The sequence below is a fragment of the Mya arenaria genome, chromosome 2 (genome assembly GCF_026914265.1).
Source record: "Mya arenaria isolate MELC-2E11 chromosome 2, ASM2691426v1".
Taxonomy (NCBI): Eukaryota; Metazoa; Mollusca; class Bivalvia; order Myida; family Myidae; genus Mya; species Mya arenaria.
The window spans coordinates 46,761,881-46,784,671 of NC_069123.1; the positions used below are offsets into that span (position 1 = coordinate 46,761,881).

General features: G+C 34.8%; 2 protein-coding genes across 7 annotated transcripts in view; one reads left to right on the top strand and one right to left on the bottom strand.

Annotated features, from left to right (window-relative positions):
- Positions 1-2,047: 2,047 nt before the first annotated feature.
- Positions 2,048-12,056, bottom strand: LOC128212011 (mitotic spindle assembly checkpoint protein MAD2A-like). The gene is made up of 5 exons (XM_052917227.1): positions 11,920-12,056; positions 10,734-10,880; positions 7,603-7,723; positions 4,008-4,111; positions 2,048-3,482 (listed from the first exon to the last, which is right to left on the bottom strand). Exons 1-5 carry the CDS (start codon positions 11,987-11,989, stop codon positions 3,319-3,321), a joined length of 606 nt encoding a protein of 201 aa, XP_052773187.1. The 5' UTR covers positions 11,990-12,056; the 3' UTR covers positions 2,048-3,318.
- Positions 12,057-16,197: 4,141 nt separating this feature from the next.
- The window catches only part of LOC128211901 (multidrug resistance-associated protein 1-like), an 89,239-nt gene continuing 82,645 nt past the window's right edge, over positions 16,198-22,791 (top strand). For all 6 annotated transcript variants that reach the window (XM_052917047.1, XM_052917030.1, XM_052917038.1 and 3 more), the window contains exons 1-2: positions 16,198-16,325; positions 18,640-18,819. In XM_052917047.1, coding sequence (XP_052773007.1) covers positions 16,296-16,325; positions 18,640-18,819 — 210 coding nt within the window. In that variant the 5' untranslated portion in view covers positions 16,198-16,295. The remainder of the gene's footprint in view (positions 16,326-18,639; positions 18,820-22,791) is intronic.

Consider the following 22,791-nt stretch of genomic DNA (forward strand, 5'->3'; position numbering starts at 1 on the left):
GAGGCCCATACAGGAGATACTATTTCTGCAAATTGGTGATGTAATCCTGGTTGATGGAAGATAAACAAGAGATGTTTGTCAAACATTATGCCCCCCCTGAGCGCCATGTTGTCAGGATTATATGGACAATTGAATGAAATATGCATGGACCGAAATGACAGCTGATTTGTCGCTAACATTGTATGCCGTTGAGGCAGTTTTAAGATTATGACCATTCAAAGTTTGAGGATAGAGTATGTTATGACCATGACCTTTGACCTCTATCTCCATAGTAGCCATCAGCTGGTCACCAAAAATCTAAATGTTAAGTTCTAGGGCCATGGGTGCAGGCATTGACAAGTTATCACACAGACAAGCATTTTTCGTTCAAGGTCAAGTTGTAACCTTGACCTTTGATCCAATGACCCCTTAAATCATAAGGGGTCATCTACAGGTCAGACACAACTCCAAGTCAAGTTTGAGGGCCATGGGTGCAGGCATTGTCCAATTATCACTTGAAACATTTTCGCATTCAAGGTCACTGTGAACCTGACCTTTGACCCAATGACTCCTAAAATCAATAAGGGTCATCTCCTGGTCAGACCCAACTTACATGTCAAGTTTGATGATCATAGATTCAGGCATTGTTGAGATATCACTGGGAGAAGATTTGTTAACTTTTTTGCGTTAAAGGTTACTGTGACCTTGACCTTGGCCTGATGACCCCCAAAGTCAAGAGGGGTCATCTACTGGTCAGGCCCAACCTTCATGTCAAGTTTGATGACCATAGGTCCAGGAATTGTCGAGTTTGCTTTCAAGGTCACTGTGACCTTGACCTCTGACCCCTTAAATCAATAGGGGTCATCTACTGGTCAGGCCCAACCTCCAAGTCAAGTTTGAGGGCCATGGGGCAGGCATTGTTGAGTTATCACTCGGGCAACCTTTTATCGTTCAAAGTCACTGTTACCTTGACCTTTGGCCCAATGACCCCTAAAATCAATAGGGGCCATCTACTGGTCAGGCCCAACCTCCAATTCAAGTTTGATGGCCGTGGGTGCAGGCATTGTCGAGTTATCACTCAGACAACCTTTTACCATTCAAGGTCACTGTGACCTTGACCTTTGGCCTGATGACCCCCAAAAACAATAGGGGTCATCTACTGGTCAGGCCCAACCTCCAAGTCAAGTTTGAGGGCCATAGGTGAAGGCATTGTCCAGTAATGACACGGACAACCTTTTACCATTCAAGGTCACTGTGACCTTGACCTTTGGCCCGATGACCCCCCAAAACAATAGGGGTCATCTACTGGTCAGGCCCAACTTCCAAGTGAAGTTTGAGGGCCATGGGTGCAGGCATTGTCGAGTTATCACATGGACAACCTTTTACCATTCAAGGTCACTGTGACCTTGAGCTTTGGCCCGATGACCCCCAAAAACAATAGGGTTCATCTACTGGTCTGGCCCAACCTCCAAGTCAATTATGAGGGCCATGGGTGCAGGCATTGTTGAGTTATCACTCGGACAACCTTTTACCATTCAATGTCACTATGACCTTGATCTTTGACCCGATGAGCCCCAAAAACAATAGGGGTCAGCTACTGGTCAGGCCCAACCTCCAAGTCAAGAATGAGGGCCAAGGATGCAGGCATTGTCGAGTTATCATTCGGACATCCTTTTACCATTCAAGGTCACTGTGACCTTGACCTTTGGCCCGATGATCCCAAAAAAAAATAGGGGTCATCTAATGGTCAGGCCCAACTTCCATATCAAGTTTGATGACCATAGGTCTAGGCATTGTTGAGTTATCACTCGGACAAGCTTTAAAATTATTTTACCATTAAAGGTCACTGTGACCTTGACCTTTGACCCGATGAGCCCTAAAATCAATAGGGGTCATCTACTGGTCAGGCCCAACCTTCATGTCAAGTTTGATGACCATACGTCCAGGAATTGTTGGGTTATCACTCGGACAAGCTTTGGTCTACCGACCGACCGACCGACCGACATGCCTGTGCAAAGCAATATACCCCTCTTCTTCGAAGGGGGGCATAAAAATATAAACTGGAGAAATCATTTCAATTGGTTTATGTACATAATTTCAACATGATGATTAGACAGGATGTGGAGATATTAGAAAAAAGAAAAAAGATTTATAACAAATTTTGTGTATTTCACATACTGTTGAACCTGCCCATTATTTCACATACTGAAGAATCAAACCTTTCACACACTGTAGAATCAAACCTTTCACATACTGTAGAACCAAACCTTTCACACACTGTAAAATCAAACCTTTCACATACTGTAGAATCAAACCTTTCACATACTGTAGAACCAAACCTTTCACACACTGTAGAATCAAACCTTTCACATACTGTAGAATCAAACCTTTCACATACTGTAGAATCAAACCTTTCACATACTGTAGAACCATGTCTCAATTGGCTGGAATATGTTCAACCTAAACTTATATCACTTTACTACATGGCATAGACATGTTTTGGTGAAAAAATCTGGATTTCTTTTGTTAAATTTCTTAACACTTTGAATATATCTGACAATAAGGTACTGGATCTCTATTGAAAAGAAACAATTTAGAAAAAAATATGACTTTGCATGTAAAAGACGTGTCAAAATAAACTTTCTCTAAAATATCTTGTTTTAAAAGTTCTAGCAGTTGTCAGATATTAAAGTACATAATTATTTCATATATTTCATTTAAACATTTCAAGAAAAATCAACCCTGTTTTGCAGTATTTGAAATACACAATTATTTGAAGATGAAATAAAGACAAGAGAAAGCACATGTATTATAAATACATATGTAATAGTAATAACAGTACATGTTAGTCATATCAAAACCTGAAATAACCCTGTTGTTACTACTTGAACTTCTAGTCGAAGTATGTCCTTAACAACACTTTAATAACCCTGATTTGTGAATTTCCATTGCATGAAGTGTGTCCCAAACACTTGGCCCAAACTAGTCTGAATTTAAGTCAGATGCATGAAGGTACATGTATTGTTTAAATGATTTCTTACACTTTTGCAAAAATGTTTTCAAAGGAACACACACTTTACTATGAAACCGGTTCAAACAATAATCTCACCATTTCACTTTTATGAAACTGTCATTAAAACTGTTACTGTTGTTCAGCCATTATGATTGTATCTGTTACTGCAAACAATATTGAACAATGAATTAATGAGTCCATTGAAAAACCATGATGCCTTCTTGCAATCAACACCATCAATTCTGAGTTTAGCACAAGAGAAAGCACCTTTGTGTCGCACACCCATTTCTGCATATATATGTCTTCAGTCCCAACACCCGAGAGAGTTAGACCTTCTTGTATGCGACCATGGTGTCCACCTTGTGTATGGTTGTGGTGAAGGAGCGCAGGCGCACTTCTTCAGAGTCGGCAACAAACTGCGGCCCAGACTCTCCCCATGACTCAGGCACGTCCAGGTCTTTGTCCGTGTACACCAGAAGGTCAAAGCTGCCTGAAATACACCAACAAAATATGTTGGGGTAGTCAAGAGAGAAATCATACATCTGAACTGAGTCAACTCACTATGAAGTACTCTGTTATTTTCTTGATGTTTTGGTTATGTCAAAAAATAATTCGGAAATGTTGGGTTAGTTAGACATGTTTTGTATGTTGATTATTGCAGAATTTTCGTTATCTAGAAGTATTTCTTAAGGTCCCAACAATTTCAAGAAAGCAAGTTATGACTGTACAACATTGAAAGATTTATATTGATAATTGTTTCTGTAACAAGAGAAACATAAGCCAACACTCATTAACAACGTTTATGTTAATTATAATATAATTATCTTTTAACCATGTCTTGAGGTTATGGCAAAAAAACAGATTTTCATGATAATGATGATATTTCATTGATGAGGACACCAAGACTAGGGCATTGATGGTGTACTGACATATCATGGTCTTCAGGTAAAACTCTCATAATGGGATAGACGCACCGAAGATACATGTACATATTGAGAGTATCAAATCTACATACAGGGTTCCTCTATGAGAGGGAGGAATGTAACAGAGGCAGTTATTTGGCGGATGACAGCCCGGATCCCCTCATGTATTTCCTTCTCAGACTTCTCCACGGGCTTCCTGAAACACCAAACAATATACAACAGTTAGAAATTGGTCTAGAACTTGTAACACATTAATTAACAAAACACATTTGTAAACGCTTCAAAAATTATAATGAAGTATTTAATATTATTATTATTGAACAATATTATGCAGATAAATTGAGAATATCATTTGACAACCCTGTTTGAAAGTGTTTGGTACTTCCAAATACATGTACATGAATTTATGACTGGCATTTCTATATTATTTTGATTTGCTGGCATTCATTTTCAAACTAAAACCTGGTAAAATTGATTACCGGTATCACCTCCAATACTTAAATTACACTTGAAACTCAATAAAGCTTTATACTCAATAATATTAGAGTTATTTCTTTGGCTTATGCTTTAATTCTCATATCAGAATGGTAGCCAGTATTATTGTCCGCAATTCAAGTAGCATGTGAATAATAATTTAACAAAAAAAAATAATATACACATGCTATTTATTACACTGTGCATTTCACAATATGGATGAACACCTAACCCTTGTGACGTGTGAAATTATATACAATTAAAGCTGTGCGCTTCTTTGGGAAATTAGTATTACAATAACCCAGGTAGTGGGTACAATTATTACTAGTATTTTAACTACATCATTATCAATAATGGTTTAAGTAAAAACATGAATCAACAAGAGATGTTTGTCAAACATTATGCCCCCAGGGCTCATCCTAGACAGAAATTTTAGGGAGAAGTGAGAACGGGGGAGGGTGCGGGAGGGGGGTTCCCCCTCCTTTAGGTCGGAAAATTTTGAGATTTTAATTGTCAAATGGTGGGTTCTGGTGTGTCCTGGACAACTTTTCTATGCATTTAAATAGGTGTTTAAATTGTTTTTAAAATAGTCATACTGGTTGTTTTTAGTTAGAATTAATTTTTTGTATATACCTTTAAAAAGAAGTCAAGTTTCAAACATTTTATTACATGCAAACGGTTAACCTATCATGCACACATACATATATATCAGAATTTAAATACATGATACATGATGGCATCTTGTAACTCAGTTACACTCTTGTTTGATGTCTAAGAGGGTGAGGGCCCATTCATGAGATGGCCAAGATCAGCACCTATGGCCCTGGCAAGCTGGAGGTGGTACTGAAATTCCTCCTTGGGGAGCTCCCGCTTAGCCAGGTGGTAGGCATTCTTAAGGAGCTTGGGGTCAAGCTTGTCATCCTTGGACAGTTTGGCCAGTACGATTTTCCTCATGGGTTCCTGGGAACGCAGAACTGTCTCTCCAAGGCGGCCTTGTGCTGATTTGCTGAAAAATATTTTGCTGAAAATACACATATTTCTTTAAAAATATTTCACAGTATCTCATCGTTTTCAGCTGTCATTTAAAATAATTTGGGCATATATTACATGTTTTAAAATATATAAAACCAGACACCTTAAAATTAATACCACTTTGAATTGATTTATCTGCGAACTAAGCAATGCTTCTATTGTTTTAATAAATACTTGCACAAGCCATGTCTCTGATGATTGGTTGTTTTTGCTGGTTGGTCATGTCCAAGGGCTTAGGCGTTGTCCAACTTAGCACATCTACAAACTTCGCAGTGCCATTTTTTATCTGCATCTTGTTTGTACCAACTGAAATTATTTTGATAATTTAACTTTTTGAATGATTTCTTATTTGAACTGTCGATCATGTCATCACTATCAATATCGTCAGCTTTACGTTTCAGGCCTGGGGAATCCCGCAGAAGCCACGTAGAAAGCATGATTACTATTAAACAGAATGCAAAATATCTCGTATATATAGAATATTGATGTGAACCGATCGAAGAAATAATAATGGAAACATTTCTGAAATAAAAAACAAAAAACAAACCTGGAACTGTGATTCGCACTTGCCCTTCTCGCTAACTTCGCAGTAATCACACCCAATTAAGTTCATTTGTCATCAGTGCACCTCATTTAAACCGCTATTGTCATAAAGTATAAATCCTAATTGGCCCAAATTGACGTTTACAAACATCGGCAAGTGTAAATATTAATCCCTTACAATTTTATTACATCGATGACGTAGCGCATGTACACAAAGTCGATGGTGCAAACACGTGCCTCGATTGAATAAAAGAAGCGTTCTCATTGGCCGAAGTCAAAGGAGAAATTTACTAGGTTTAACACGATTGGCTGTTTGTCAATCGGGCTGACAGACGGAAGGCGGAGTCGCTCTGTTTTGACAAGCATTAGTTCTTAGCGATATCGACTTTTTGATCTTTGAAAAAGTCGGCGAAGTTGACTTCGCTTTGATCTTAGAAAATAGCGAAGTTGCCGCGGGCAGGGCGACTTAATCGCCTAAGTCGCCTAGTAGGATGAGCCCTGGCCCCCATGAGCGCCATGTTCTCGAGAATATTTGGACAAATGAATGAAATGACAGCTTTAAGGCAGTTTCAAGATAATGATCATTCAAAGTATGGGGATTGTAGGTACAGTTTTAATCATATTCAGGTGATGACTTACCTTTGCAGGTAAACATGTATCCTCTTAGCAGCAGGAAATAAGTTAATATCATGTAATTTTAATGATGACCAATATGAGTTGTGACCTTGACCTTTGACTGGTCACCCCCAACCTAAATATCAAGCTTGAGGGGCATGGGGGCAGGCATTGTCGACCGATCACACAGACAAGATTTTTGTGTTCAAGGTCATTGTGACCTTGACCTGATGACCAATATGAGTTGTGACCTTGACCTTTGACCTCAAAATCCATATGGGTCATCTACTGGTCACCCCCAACCTAAATATCAAGTTTGAGGGGCAATGGGACAGGCATTGTCGACCGATCACACAGACAAGATTTTTGTATTCATGGTCACTGTGACCTTGACCCGATGACCCAATAAATTAATAGGGATCATCTTATATTCAGGCCCAACCTCCATGTCAAGTTTGAGGGCCATGGGTGCAGGCATAGTCAAGTTATCACTGGAACAACAATTTCACATTCAAGGTCAATGTGACCTTGACCTTTAACCTGATGACCCTTGAAATCAATAGGGTCATCTACTGGTCAGGCCCAACATCATAGTCAAGTTTGAGAGCCATGAGTGCAGGCATTGTCAAGTAATCACTTGGACATTTTAGCATTAAAATTCACTGTGACCATGACCTTTATCCCATAAAATCAATACAGGCCATCAACTGGTCAGGCCTAGCCTCAATGTTAAGTTTGATGGTCATAGATCCAGGAATTGTTGAGTTATCACTTGGACAAGCTTAGAATTGTTTTCCCAATTAAAGGTCACTGTGACCTTGACCTTTGACCCCTAAAATCAATAGGGGTCATCTACTTGTCAGACCCAACCTTCATGTCAAGTTGGCTGAGAATAGGTTAAGGAATTGTGGAGTTATCACTCGGACAAACCAACCAACATGTGCAAGGCAATATACCTCCTCTTCTTCGAAGCGGGGCATAATTACATAAGCAAATTAAGACAGGATAACTGATAACTCTCACGTTTCTGCAAGGACAGCTTTGTCACACTCGACGTCAAACTGCCATCGCTCCAGCACTTCATTGGCAGACAAACTCTTTATAACAACCACCAGCTTGCTGACAGTCTTGTTCATTAGCCACTCTGTAAAGGTCAGCAAGATTAGTAAAACCTGAAGGTATTATTTCCTTAAGGTCAAGAACATTAAAGGTTTTCTTAAATATTTCAAAACCTTTAATGTTCTCGAGACAACCTTAAGGAAATAGTTATAATCACAATCAAAATAGATTACCATATATTGTATTTGAAATTGACTACTAATATGAAGTTAACATACTTCGTGCACTGTTATTATATATGGGATGGCAACGAGTAGTAAAATTGGTACTCGAGTACTCGGACAATCTTCTGATCGAGCACTCGGGTACTCGATTACTTGGATAAATTATATTGGTTTCCGGGAAAGACAAGTTCGTGTGTATAGGTATCATTCATGTACTTTGTGCGTTGGTTGAACATGTAACATTGGTCATTTTCATCTTTAAATAAGAACGTCATTATGTACCTTAACAGAAAAAAAATAACTAAAGAGAAAACAAAACAATGTTGTTTCATGCTTTTAATATTACCTTTTCATTTCATTTTATACATAAATGAATTATTATGTTCTAAAATATGAATGGAAAATAAAACTAGGATCATATGCAAGCGTCTAGATGATCGAGACTAAGCTCAATAATGAACACATTTCAGAATTACAATGAGCGAAAATTATTTATTAATTTGTTTAGTTGTTTACTTTATGAAATAATATTTAAACTGACAGACCGATTTCCATACTGAAATATTGTTGTTTATCTCATTAACCCTTAAGCACATAGACAAGTGGCCAGATTACACCTCCCAGTCAATAGCCAACTTACTGATAAGCAGTCCTTATCTGTATAGGCATTTTAGGGGAATTGAAAAAGAGCAAATTTATACAGCAGTATGACCTTAAAATCAATATTACTCCAAATAATTGTGGCCAAATCTTTTTTATGTGAATACATTTTTTACAGATAATTAATTTATCTAATAAATGGTGTCAATGATGAAATATTAAATTATTTTACAGGGCTCTAACTAGACTGAACATTTTGGGAGAAGTGACTTCTCCCTTCAGTCAATTTAGGGAGAAGTGGGGAGACTTTAGGGAGAAGTGATACTTTTCGTAACACCTGTTACAAAAACTATGCCATACCACACACCTAAGTTTATATTCACATTCAAATTGATTGCTATAACTATATAAAATAATGTATCATTTTTGGCTCAGCAAAAGTGTATTTGTCAATGTCACATAGTTTATCTCCAAATAGCATCTGAAATAAAATAAAAAAACCAAGACAGCTAAGGATTTGAATTGCAATGTTTTGACTAATGGGACAGTGGCCAAATACTCGCTGATTGACAGATTTACAATGTGCTAAAATTGTTGGCAAAGTCAATGTAGCTTTGATGATCAATACAAATGGGCGAAGTCTGGGAATTTTAGGCGCCCACTTCGCCCAAGTCGCCCCCTCGCGCGAGCCCTGTTTTATTTCATCTGTGAATGCATTTCCAAAATGGAATTGTAACATTTCTTTGAAAATCAAATGTCATAATTTCATTAAATCAAAGGGTAAAAAAATGCTGTGATCGATCTAAATTTTATTACCACATCATAAAAAAGACCCATCTGGATGAAAAAGCACACGTTCTTGTGTATAATACAAAGAAATATGGCAGGAATATCCATTACCCCCTCATAAAATTGTTTACAAAAAGAAAGCCGATAAATGTTTTTCCAGTATGAATAATGCATCTAGATTACCAAACGCTTGCATAAATGTGTTTACCTGACCTAATTTACGGCCAGAACCATGCTGGACATCAATCAGCTCCAGAGAAAATTTACTCATCATTTTCTCAGCTACTTATTGTTTCTATTGTTTGTAAACAAACTATTATCTTCAAATAATTATAATCTTTATTGATTTTAATGGTAAATTGAACTGACATAATATATTTAATGATTTACGCATCAATGCATTTGGGGATTTTCCATACAGTACTCGGCCTTGTGGTCTTATTACGTCACAATGGGATATCACACCTGCCATTGGCAGTCTAATTACCTTCTAATTTTAGCAGATGATATTTTCAAGGGAAAATCAATACCCAAAAGGTTAAGGTTTTGTTTTATAAACATCCGGAGTATTGGTTACAAAAAGAAAGATGCAAAATTGAAAAATTGAAATATGCGGGCGATGCGTTAACATTCAGTAGTGGATAGGGTCGGCCAGATGCAGCAACATCTGCTAATGGGCTATGTCGGCCAAACTTGTATACATGCGCTAAAGAGTTAATATGCATAATTCCTGATTTAAGACAACCAACAATTAATTGTGATAATCACTGCAAACAATACCCCATTCTGGAATCATTGCTCATAACAGTCATTACTTATTCGCTCGTCAACGTCCATTGTTCAGTGACCACTCTTTAATTTGTAAACAATACAATAGTGTAGGCGATGTACCGCTATCAAAACTTAACTGACACCAATGCATTTTGCAAATTAGGGTCCTTTGTTGACAGTTTGCAATTATCACAACAACTGTCAATAAATTTATTAGGGTCAATTGTGTAAACAGCAGGGATTAGAGGGATCATAACATGCCTTCATGAGAACGCGCCGGATCTGATACTTACGTCTGTAAATCATGTATTTGGTTTAATTAATATTTTTTTTTTATTTTTTCGAGTACTCGAGTAGTGATTTGGTACTTGGGTACTCGGATGATTGATCAAGTACTTGAGTACTCGTTGCGATCCCTATATAATATACATTATTATAATATATTATATGTGTAGTGTGTGTGGGTTAGAACGAGCCGCCCGGTTAACTCAGTCGTTTAAAGGGCCATGGTAGCGTTCAGGCTGTCGGTGAGTTCGAGCCTCTCACCGGACACACTTTTCCTTCCAGGTTTACTTTACTGGTGACAGCAGTAAATGGCAGGAGTGCCTCCATTGGCCTAAATGGTTAATAAGGGGTGGAGTGCACTTTTCCTCCCGGGTTTACTTTATATCATATTTATTTAGCTGCCCTGTCAATCAGTGATGGAATTACCTTTGATTTGTGAGATGACCTTGGAAAGGTAATCTTTGATGGATTCATCTGTGTTCATGAGCAGTGTGAGACCATACTTCTGTTCACGGGTGAACATTTCAGGTGAATAGATTCCGCGCTGGTACAGGATGCTGTTGATTCCATAATCTGAAGTCGCAAAACAAGACAATTGGAGATAAAATAAAAAGCACTTAACACAACATTATCTACAAATTAAATTTGAATTTCAGAAAGGTTAGTAGATTGATTTTGATTTTTATTGCAATATGTGTACAGTTTCGAAATAAAAAATATTTGGACTCTAAGGCCTAGTCCAAATAATTGTACGTTGACGGATTTTTTTTAACATTTTTGATATGGCAAATCCTTCACGTACAAATTGTTTTGTATCAAAAGTGGGTAGTTGTTCCGATCGGGATTCCGGGTTAAAGCATATTGCATCCATAAGATATCATAAAAACGGTCCCATAAAAACAAGAAATATTACTAGATAATGTTATTTTATATTAGTTCCGTACACAAAAAATAAATATCCAAATAATAATTATGATTTTGACAGGTTTTCTTCATTTCATTCTGTCAAAACATAACGATATACACATGAAGGGCACCTGCAAGGCTTCAGGGCACAATTTTAAACAATCGGAACATTTCGGCCATGGCTGAGTTGTTGCGATTGTATTTACGAGGTCTATCTCAAGCTTGTCGGAAGTGGCCGAGTTATAATAATTGGATCGAGTTCTTCCGCTTGGCATAATTGTTGTCAGTGTCAGTCCGTTTTATTGGAAAGGTAAACAATGTGTCTTCATGCATTAAATGCTTGTTTTGTGCAAAATAACTTTTCACTTACATGGTTAAATATGAATATAAACCTTTATGATCAATTTCAACCATACTTCACTTTATACAATTTCAATATTTTTCAAACACCCCCGGTTTTTGCACAAACACGTTTAGACGTATATTATTTTAGATTACTCTAAGGCCTTGCATGTAAAAACATATTCAATAAGGTTTAGTCAAAACGTAATTTTGCTCAGATATCTTTTTAAAAGACATTGATGCATATCGGATAAAGGTAATAAAATTGGTAAAATTTTGCAGAGTGGAGTATTAAAGTTTTTTGTGCTGTTTTTGACTCGGGTTGTGATAGTTTACTATATTTGATTTTCAAATACTACTTTACCAAAGAACTCGGCAACGATTTCAGTGGATCCCTTAAGAGTGATCGCGTTCTTTGATGCCGTTGCAGCCATTTTAACAGCAATTAGAAATGTAATTTAGATTTCGCTTTGAAAGTCCCGGGGTCAATATTTACTTCCGTTGTAAAATTTGCTAAAATAATATACCGAACAATGCCGTGCGATCTAGACATAACGTCTTATTGAAATTTGTCTCCTTCTCTGTAGAAACGCCTGTACTGCTGTAGGCCAAAATTGTATACAATTACATTTTAAGACATTCTCAAAACAATATACATGTTGTTTACAAAATGTAGAAGTGCTTTCATAAAGAACAACATAATATGGTACGAGGTCACTCTGATGTGAAACAGACTCCCAAAGAAATTAAGGTGCTCTTCAAAATATCCAGAACTAGGCACAATGCCGCCTGATCCGCACCAGGATATTGCCCTCATGTAAATACTCAATGTGGAAATTGTAATATTTTAAATCTTCAAATAAAAACAGAAAATGAGGGTTATGAACCGTTTTCTCATTGAATAGCTTTTATCCTTGGTTTATAACGACTGGGCGAGATATTGTATTCAAAAACAAGAAGAGATCTAAGCGGGCATTTTGAAAATTTGAAAAATAATTATCAAACTTAAAGTTCAATGGCTAATGTTATTTTTCAAATTTCTTTATCCTAAATATCTATCGAACACACGTATACAACTACTTGTGTGTGTTTTTTTTCGGCATGTTCTGACCAAGATGTTACGAATATGATTTGGTAAATTCAATTTTTAACATTTAACATTTTTAAAAGTGGTATGCGCTGATATTGTCAGGACAGTGTCCTTGCAGAGATGTGGATGGTTGCCTATAGGTAGTTATTGACCAAGCAAAGGAGCAACCGTATGTGTTTGTACATTACTGTTTCTTATAATGCCAGCAAAATCTACTGCTACGTTAAGTTACATGATGAATTAAGTACCTCTTTTAAAAGTACCTTTTCTAAGCAATACATTCTTAAGATTTTTTAGCACGTTATAGGAAAAGAAATTTAAGTAATAGATGATTTTACCAACAGCACTTTGATATATCGTGCTGTAATTCACATGCACATCTTTAAACTTTGGTCTGTTTAAAGTGTATACCATTATTATCTTAATTTATACTCTTGAAAGTGGTATGTCAACTGGCGAAGCTTGTGTGTGTGGGAGTTGATGCTGTACTTTTATAAAGTGCTCTAATCCATCCTTCTATTTTGTAATTGTCTGCACGGGTAAAAATGGCTTTTATAATTACTAGTTCCCATGTGTAACCTATTTGTAACTACCGTATATGCTTTTATTTCCAGGGCACAAATTCATTGTTATATGTATGTTTGTAGGTCATGTCGAAAATTAACTCTTTGAGCTAATGTTAATCATATACCCGATTTTAAATGAAGATTTTTGTATCTAGTGTAACACTTCATTTTTTCAAGGTGAAACGTTTATCTAACTACACCAAAATAACATTCTTATATTTAACACGTTCATAGTTATATGATATTTTCGTAAATCATGTCAACATGTAAATACGACGCATAACGGTAACTGATATTTTTTATATGCTGTTATAATAAGTCATACAGAAGAAAAACAACACACTTATGTAACAGTAATCGGAGGTTGGACTTAACATCTATCTTTTAACATTCAATAAATTATTTCTAATAACAAGAGCTTCTTTGATATAAAATCTTATTTAAATAAAATAATCAACTCAGCCTTGTCATTTGATTTCAATTATTATTCAAAATGGATGTTTGTTATACATGTATATGTATTGATTTGGAATAAGAGTGTCACTTTAAAATATATTTTAGATGATGAATCCATGGGAATTTGCCTTTAAATAACTGCTCACTATAGTGGACTGAACAATTATAATTAATAATATTTAATACTCATATGTATGTATATATATACTTAAGGAATTGAAGTTGAACTCTTTCTAAAGCATCAGTGTTGCCGTAGCCCCAAAGTTCCGCCCCATAAACACGAAACAATTCGCGAACGCTATCAGGTTTTCTTACGGCAGTTTTATGCCACCATAAGAAACCGATAAAAAAAGAAACATCAAGATACAAAAACCAACACACAACGAACATATGATTTTTTCGTTGTAGTTTAAAAAAAAGTATTTAAATGAATTTCTTTTTTGTTAAGATATGAAAATTTTAAATATATAAAGCAAAATGATATTCATTGTAGTAAGAAAGTCACGTGATATGCAAATTTCTTAGTGATATTGGGCACAATAAACTGAGATTTTTGTTTCGGTTTATGGCATGTTTGCGTTAAATGCGTTTTTTTATATATAAAACTGGTTGCTAAAAATGGTTAAGAGAAGTCATTTGGATATTGATACATTTCGATAATTTACATGGGACTGGGAGTGGGACTAAGATATAGTAAATTTATGGTTAAATTAAGATACATAAATGAATATCACATTTATTTCTATGCTTAAGCAGTTAAAACTTCTTAAAGCTGCACTCTCACAGATATACCATTTTTACAACTTTTTTTATTTTTTGTCTTGGAAAGAGCAAAATTTTGCCTGAATATCTGCAAACTAGTGATATATGATTGCTGACAAAAAATCAGATCGTAGATTTTCATATTTCCGTTCGAAAATTAATGTTTTATGGCTTAAGCCGTTGATAACGGTTTAAGAAAAAATCATAAAACATCAATTTTTGAACTTAAATATAAATATCTGCGATCATTTTTTGTCAGAAGTCTCATATAACTGGTTCCTATGGATTTTCGCAAAAATTGGTTCGTCCCAAGACAAAAAATAATGTCAAAACGTTCAATCTGTGAGATTTTGGAAATATATCATTTTATATAATTAGTTAATATAATCCTCCATGTTTCTTGTTTATGATTTTATGTTATATGTCTTTGGCGTTTACCCAGTGCCATTAAACCGGGTTTATGTTTAAACTTTTTGCTACTGAGCTTGTTTCTGTAGCTTTTTTTCGCATAAATATTTAATTAATTTGCTTCTGTTATACGGACCCCGTTGTACTTCTAACATTTCTGTACGCAGTACAGTTTGATTATTCAGACCATTTTAGTCTTGCTAATTGTAGAGGAAACAATCATGTGAATTTTATTTTGAATGCTAATTTTTGAAAGTAAATACCAATAAACTTGCTGTTATTACTATGTATCATTTTCTCATATTACATCTATCTTAAGTCATTTCCCAACTCATGTCAATTTCTTACGTAAAGTGTTTTACTGATCATATGATATAATAAGTTATTATTAATAACTGAATTATGCCTCAAAAATTTTCATTAATTTTATGTAATATACATACTTTTATGTTCAAAAACCTTGTATTGTTGTTTTATTTTTACCATTGATACTTCAGGACATCGACAAAGGTTAAGAAATTACTTAGGATGTTTAATGAATAGCAGCTCCATTTTTATTATTCAAGTCTACCCATTATATTCTAGTAATGTAAAATACTTTTTTGTATGTATATCTAAATAATTTGTGTTAACCATGCTGACATTTTTCGCCACCAGTTTGATAAAACAATGCTTTTTGGCAAAAACAAACATACTCAGTACCGCAAAAACGAAAGTAAACTCTTAAATTAGACGCGCACAGGCTGTCACAAAGAAATTGGCATATTGCGTGACTTTCAATAATACTATAATGCTTTATTTACTAATGATTTCCATTTATAAGTTAAGAAGTAATCATAAATGGTTTCAATACTTTTTAAAACAAAATAAACATACTGTTATTTTCATACCATATTTCAATTGAAGGCTAACTTATATTCATTTAAATAAAAGGAATTGATTAAACATTTGTCTTGACAGATTAAATGGGCGATTTTAGAGGTACCATTTTAAACCTCTGAACATGATCTACCTTTATACATTTATAACGCAGTAATTAACAATGCAATGAAATTATTCTGTATAATTCAAAAGCACAAATGATGTAGTGTAACTGAAACGCAAGCAATGACAAAAGTCTCAATATTGACGTCAGTGGTACGCTTATCTAACTCAACACCTTAGGGGAGGGACCTTAGATGATTAAGGGAGTGACCTATCCCTTTAAGTATATTATTTGATTTGTTGCTATTTACAGATTGTTCTTATTTGAAGGTCAAATTTTAGCTGCTGTTTCTTTATAAGTGCTTCTGCATCACGCCATAGACACATTGTTTTTATGAACAGTTGCGCCAGTAAAATAAAGTAGGCCTATTGGGCATAGGTTTTTCTGGGACTACACTGGAGAGGTCGATAGTTGGAACATGTTGTTTAATCTTTAAGATTCTAGTCTTTTGTGATTTATTTAAATACAAAAAAATGTTTTGTGAAGAAGGAATAGAATATTTGGTAAGTTATACATTATTAAAACAAATGCAATCATATCGGAAGAAATTAACAATATTTTTTAATGGAATTGGTGTTCGTACCCGTATGCATTCGAACCAAATGCAAGACAATGCAACTAACGTGTTATATGTGACTGCGTAAGTGAAACAGCGGCAAAACTATTCGCTTACAGATTTTGAAAGATATTCTTTGTTTATATTCTCATGTTTAATTCAATTTCCATTAATATATCCAGCAATTTATTATTTAATAGTGTATTATAAATTACAAAATAATGTCATTTAATATTAAACATATTTTTCACAGCAGTGGATTTGAACAAATAATAAATGAAAATGTTGATATTTAATTATTGATATTGATCTGCAACTTCCCTAACAAATGTAATCAGTCATGCCACGGACAAACAAGTTTACAGGTCTGGTTGAGAGTACAATATTAATTGATATGTATGTGAATGTGTGATTTTACAGATTTTACAGTTTACAGTGTTTTCCTTGGAGGGGGGGGGGGGGGGGGGGGGGGGTCATGTATGACATATTGTGTGTCTCACAGGGCTTGAATCTACAAATTTAGCAAAAATATTTGAGTACAATTCTTTTGACAAAAGTTGTACTCAAATATTTTTGCTAGTTAACTCCAATCGTAAACTCCAAATTTCACTCGCATTTGCGAGTGTGCAATTGATGCTAATTACATACATGTGATAATTTCTTGGGTCGATTCCGGGACACTGATAATGTCAACGCACACTAGGGGGGTCCGGGGGCATGCTCCCCTGTTTTTTTTTTAAATGGGGAACGTCTGTGGTGCATTCTAGAGCATATCTTGGACTATTTTAGTCGTTTTTAACGTCGGGAAAATGTACCTATTTTGACTGCCAAGACGTATTTTTTTACTTGACATGGTTTGTTTTTTTCTGCATTTTCTTGAAAAAATAAAACCACCAGATATTTTCCCAGGCTTTAAATGAAGCGCTAACCATGGACCTATTGGTCCGTGCGCTAACCAGGAGGATATGCAGTCTACTTTCGGTTTCATCAAAACAGGAAATAAACAACTATACGGGCACCTGTTTTCCCGCGCTTTTGAGAACATGCGCACGGACCTATATGGTTTATAGGTCCGTGACATGCGTTACAAAATATTTATTTTTTCATCACATTTAAAACCTTTGCAATTTATGATACACAATATTTTCCAGACGGTCAAGAAGATTTTCCGGTCGATGAGCTTTTTTCCGTTTGGAGATGCATATAATTTTGATAGAGACGTGTCAACAATCGGCTTTTTAAAGCGATCATGTGACTTACCATGGTCACGTGATTAAAGCACTCTATATAACCACCTGTAAACCCCATATCATCAGTTTTATTTTGGCGTAAAAATACACAACGATAGTTCGAAAAAAAAGTTCAAAACACTAAAATTCCTTGTGGACGCGTTAGTTGTTTAAAGTTTTTTTTAAAGTATAACAATGAATCGACTTAGAAATTTTGATGGAATATGGGATGTTTTCCGTGTTTTTTTACTCATTTTGTCACTTTCTTTGCACTTACCTTCAAGCTCGTTTGTCGATAAAATGTGTGACTCGTTAAGCACAACAATAGGCCAATAGATCAATTATCGGGTGATTGACGATGACCTCGACGACACGCGTACCAATTAACGGATTAGTGTTAACATGTCCTGTGTTTTACGACCAGTGTCCCGGACAGGCAAAATAGCTGACTTACATTGGTAAACTAAGATAATCGATTCCTAGATTATTTTTTTCGCTTTTTTATGACTTTCCGGGACAAACATGCACCCTCCGTGACTCCGTGACAGGGATACGATTTCCGGGACAATCCCGGACTTCCGGGACATTATCACATGTATGCTAATTATGAGCCTTAAGGGGTCTGACAGATACATAGGTAAAAATGGGTGTCCCAAACTTAAAGTGACTCTCTTATTAAAAAAAATGACATACACCTGTATAACAAACATATTATTACTGATTACCAGATTATACCCGTGTATTTAGCTGAAAACGCAAATATTTAAATGATTGGTGAGTGCTTAAAGATTAACGGGATCATCTATCGTCACATAAGGTAGAAATACTGTGTTTTATGCACATTTCTTTCAAATAAAACATGATATCCTTCATAAGAACCATTGTTTTTAACATTAATTCATCCTTTTGGTATATTAAAACAATTGTATTTCTATTAATTGTGGTAAACTTTATTTGTGAGTAATAGTACAACTTTAAAGGTTGCTTCAGTCTGTTAAGCTTGTATTTAAACATTTCCACTGTTGTTTTCAGAGTGCACAGCAGTACTGGAATACAACTGACCCAGACTTCTCAGAATGTTTTCAGAAGACAGCATTGTTATGGTTTCCATGTGCTTTCTTGCTGTTGTTAGCGCCAGTCCGAATCTTGCTATTGGAACGCAGTCGTGACCAGCACATCATACCTTGGTCATGGCGCAGCAGGATAAAACTGGTAAGACTTTGTTAAACAATGTTATAAGTATTAGTTACTATTACCACTATGACTCCCAAAGTTAATCAAAATTATGCACTAGCCCGAAGCAACATTCAGTAAGTAGCGAGCATACAAGTCAATGTTGTAGTAATTAATCTGCAGGTTTTTGGCTCAGCCTCCAAGGATACTACTATTCAGAAATGGAAGTTGAAGTATGGACAAAAGAAACATTCTCAAATAATATGGTATTAAGTGCAGCTACAGAAATCTGGAATGATTCTTTTCTGATTAAATATCTTGTTTAACATTTTTTTATATGTATGGGAGGCCAAGTGTAGAAATCCTGACAGTAAAAGTAAAAAGGGTAAATGAAAAACTATTATATATTTAGGGTTAAACATTAAGGCCAACCAAACGACATTCACGAGTTGATAGATCATCTGGTCTAGTTATGTCCGAGGCTAGCTAGCCATATTTGTCACTTTCTGAATTGGTCAAAGTTCAACGAAGCAATGTTTTCAAACACATCAAAATATTACTTTTCTCCCAGGTCGAGGCATTTTATCAAAAAGTTGTAATATTTATGGTGGGGCCTGATGCGCATGTTTATTTCTTTATCTAAATGCATGATTTGTTAATGTTGACAAAGAAACTGTATATATTCTAGTAAAGCAATGGGAGAAATGCATGTTTGCACACTTTAGGTTAGTTTACATTGTGCTGAGCAAATGACAGCAATGTGTCTGAACAATTGATTAATTTGTTAAGCTATAGCTTGTTTTTATAGTATTATTCTTGATTGTACTTTAGGTTAATTTCTAGACATATAGGTATCATAGTTACTTAATTTTATCAGTACATGTATATTGCAATGGTTGAAATTTACACTAGCCTCCAAGCTCTGCACTGGTAAAATGTCTTGCTCAAATTCTTAATTCTATATAGCTGTGCTTCTTAAAAAAATTGATGCCGAGTAATAGTATATGAATTAGGGCTTGTTTTATCCAATAGTCTAATTTCGATGACTGATACCATGGCAAAATGTTTGTTAAGTTTATGCTAAGCGTATGCAAATAGTAACTGAAATAAGTTAAAGTGAATTTCAAATTATGGTACTTTTGAGTGTTAATCTAAGTTTGAATTTGTGTGTGATTTTATTTTATTTTTTTACACCTTTTTTTAATAGTATTAAGTGTCTTATTCAGTATATGTCAGGTCTAGTAGGTTTTTCAAATGTTCTCGAACACTAGTCCAGCTATCAAAAAAGTTTATGTCGAACCCTGCTTTAATATGCTAGCATCCTCATCGTCAAAATAATTGCTTGTTTTTTTAAATGGTATTTTTCTTCCAAATTTTTATGTTAGAATCCTTAAAATAACATCTCATTGTATATATTCACCCACCTGATGCTCCCCTTAAAGATAACAAGTTCTAAGATTAATCCCATTAATTATAAGATAATTTTAAACCTTGATATGTGTTGTTGGTAATTGTATTTACTGCATACATTACCTCCATGTTATTAGTCACAAGTTGTGTAGGCTAGAGCGGTTTATGTTGCTTTAAGCGATGTTTTAACTTTATTATGATAAATTGTTGAAAAAACTTATTTAATATCTGGCCGCTTGTTAACTTACACAAATTTATATAAACCTTAATTTATATATATTTTTAACATCTGACACTCAATTTCCTCGTCAATCAAGGTTTTCGTTAAAAATGTCGAAGTTTGAAATGTAATTAATTTAGCCTTTTTCTTTTCTTAACTTTTTTTCTTATATGTCTGTCAATGTGCTCTGCTTAAAATCCTGTGTACAAGCATGTGAGAGAAAAATCAACATCCCCATTAATTGTAATAATATTCATAAAACATATGTCAATGAAAAATACCGACAGGTTTGAAAATTGATTGGTCAACTTTTAAACAATTTAATAAATAATTTCATATGTAATTGTTTTAAATGTTTCCATTTATTTATTTTCTTCTTGTTTGTGTGAAATTCCCGATGAAAGTGACAAGAGTAATGTCAAGTGTAGGTCATGAAATGGTTGAAATTCTTTCTGAAATGTGCTGGGAGCATTCTATTTTTTCATAGTGACTTATAGTTAATCAAGGTCATTCATGAATGAAATAATCAAAAAACTGATTGTTAATGATCATGTTTCAGCGCAAAACTTGTAAGAAAAAGCATCAATAAATATGTCATAACAAAATGGAGGAAGACATTAATTGCCTGTTAATACAGAAGTACAAAAGCTTTTTTCCTAAATAGATTTGTTTGACTTCAGATTTTAAACACATAAGTGGAGTCATAACTCAGACACTGCAGGTTGTAAACTACTGACAAAACAGTATTGTTCTTGGCTTTTTCTGACATACTTTTGGCTAAAGAGTGTTTTAAAGAGATCAGTTTTGTAATTTGATTTAACTAGTTGCTGTAATTATTTCCGTGTCACATCTATCTGTTAATTATCCCACATTGCATTACTATTTCGATGTTTAATCCTTTGGTTTCTTTCTGCAGATGTTCAAAATGTTGTAAAACAGACTTTTTTTAAACTCTAATGATGAGTAAACACTTCAAGGACTCTGATGGTCAAGTTGACTTCGGTGTTTACACTTGGCCAATAACAATCAAGGTTTTTTCAAAATTTCTGTTCTTTGATTGTAGGTGTACGTATAACTATTCTGACATATGCACCAAATACCAGCTGCCTAGAGTGTATAATAGTATGTGGACAGTGTATTTTTCCACCTAGGCTTCCTTGTTAAACACTTATCAGTAGTAAAAGGTAGCATATAATTGCATTTTTTGCCTGGGCCAATGACAATCAAGGATTTTTCAATTGCCTGTTTATACACATATTAACATAGATTGATTCTTACAATGCATAAAAAACATTTCCAAAAAGAGTCAAAATTTGATGGTCTACAGAAAAAAGAGTGGGCTTCCACGGTCTACAGTTTTACAAGAGTTTTTTTTAAATTTTGGGCAATTGAAGATACATCTTTTTATTATATTATTATCTGTTTCTTAACCATTTTCATTTTAATGCTTGTTTAATAATTTATAATATTTTGTAATAATCCTTTGGGTCCATATTTGGCTTCATATGTCCCCCACTATCTTTGTTCTAATATCAAAGCCTTTTTGTTTAATCTTTCTGGAATCCTTTTGACATTTCAATGATGTAATTGTTTATCAGTTGACATCTGTTGCTCTGTATGCATGCCTAGTATGTTGTTACAGTTACTTTGGCTATTTCTTCTATTGTTCTGTTATACAAAGTGCAGTCAAAAAGTGCCCATACTGCCTTTGTAGTGTTGTCAGTTTTTGGAATAGAAGATCTTAAATCACATCAAAATAAAGCAAAAACAACAGGACTTAACATTTATTTTTTATATATATATCAATCACACATTAAAAATAATTTTTAACATATCAAACACGCAAATCTAACACCATATGAATCTCATCCAATGGAAATGATGCAATGTTAACATTTGAAATTACGTTAAAGAAGACCCTTGTATGCTTGTCAACTTTTTTTTAAATCATTGGTTTTGAAGTTCAATACATTTTTTGTGTCGATCAACCCACATTTTAAAAATGCTTAACTTGATCAGTTTCCGTACATCCTCGGAAATGATGTGCTGTGCTTTTTTGTTACTGTTGGTTTCATTCCTGCTCTCACACAGTATTCAAAGACTGTCAGTTGCTCTGTTTGCTTTGCAAACTTCGACGTTACCACACCAGCGTCTTCTTCCGTTTTTTCACACAATGTACACAAATTCATTAATTTTTAAGTGATGACATTTGTTCTGCGTGTGGTGTTTAGAAGTGATTGATTTTGTTAACAATAGGTAAAAATGCAATTAGAATATGTAGGTGACAAGTATCTTCAAAGACAGACGTCAAGATTGTGCAATATATAATCTGTCTCAACACACTGGGAACTTTTTCTCTGTACCTTGTATTAACCTTTGTG

Coding starts and splice junctions, on each gene's coding strand:
- LOC128212011 (XM_052917227.1), bottom strand. CDS start 11,989: ATGGCTGCAACGGCATCAAAGAACGCGATCACTCTTAAGGGATCCACT. Junction 10,881..11,919: donor AATCGTTGCCGAGTTCTTTG/GTAAAGTAGTAT, acceptor TTGCGACTTCAG/ATTATGGAATCAACAGCATC. Junction 4,112..7,602: donor AAAGCTGTCCTTGCAGAAAC/GTGAGAGTTATC, acceptor TTGGTGTTTCAG/GAAGCCCGTGGAGAAGTCTG.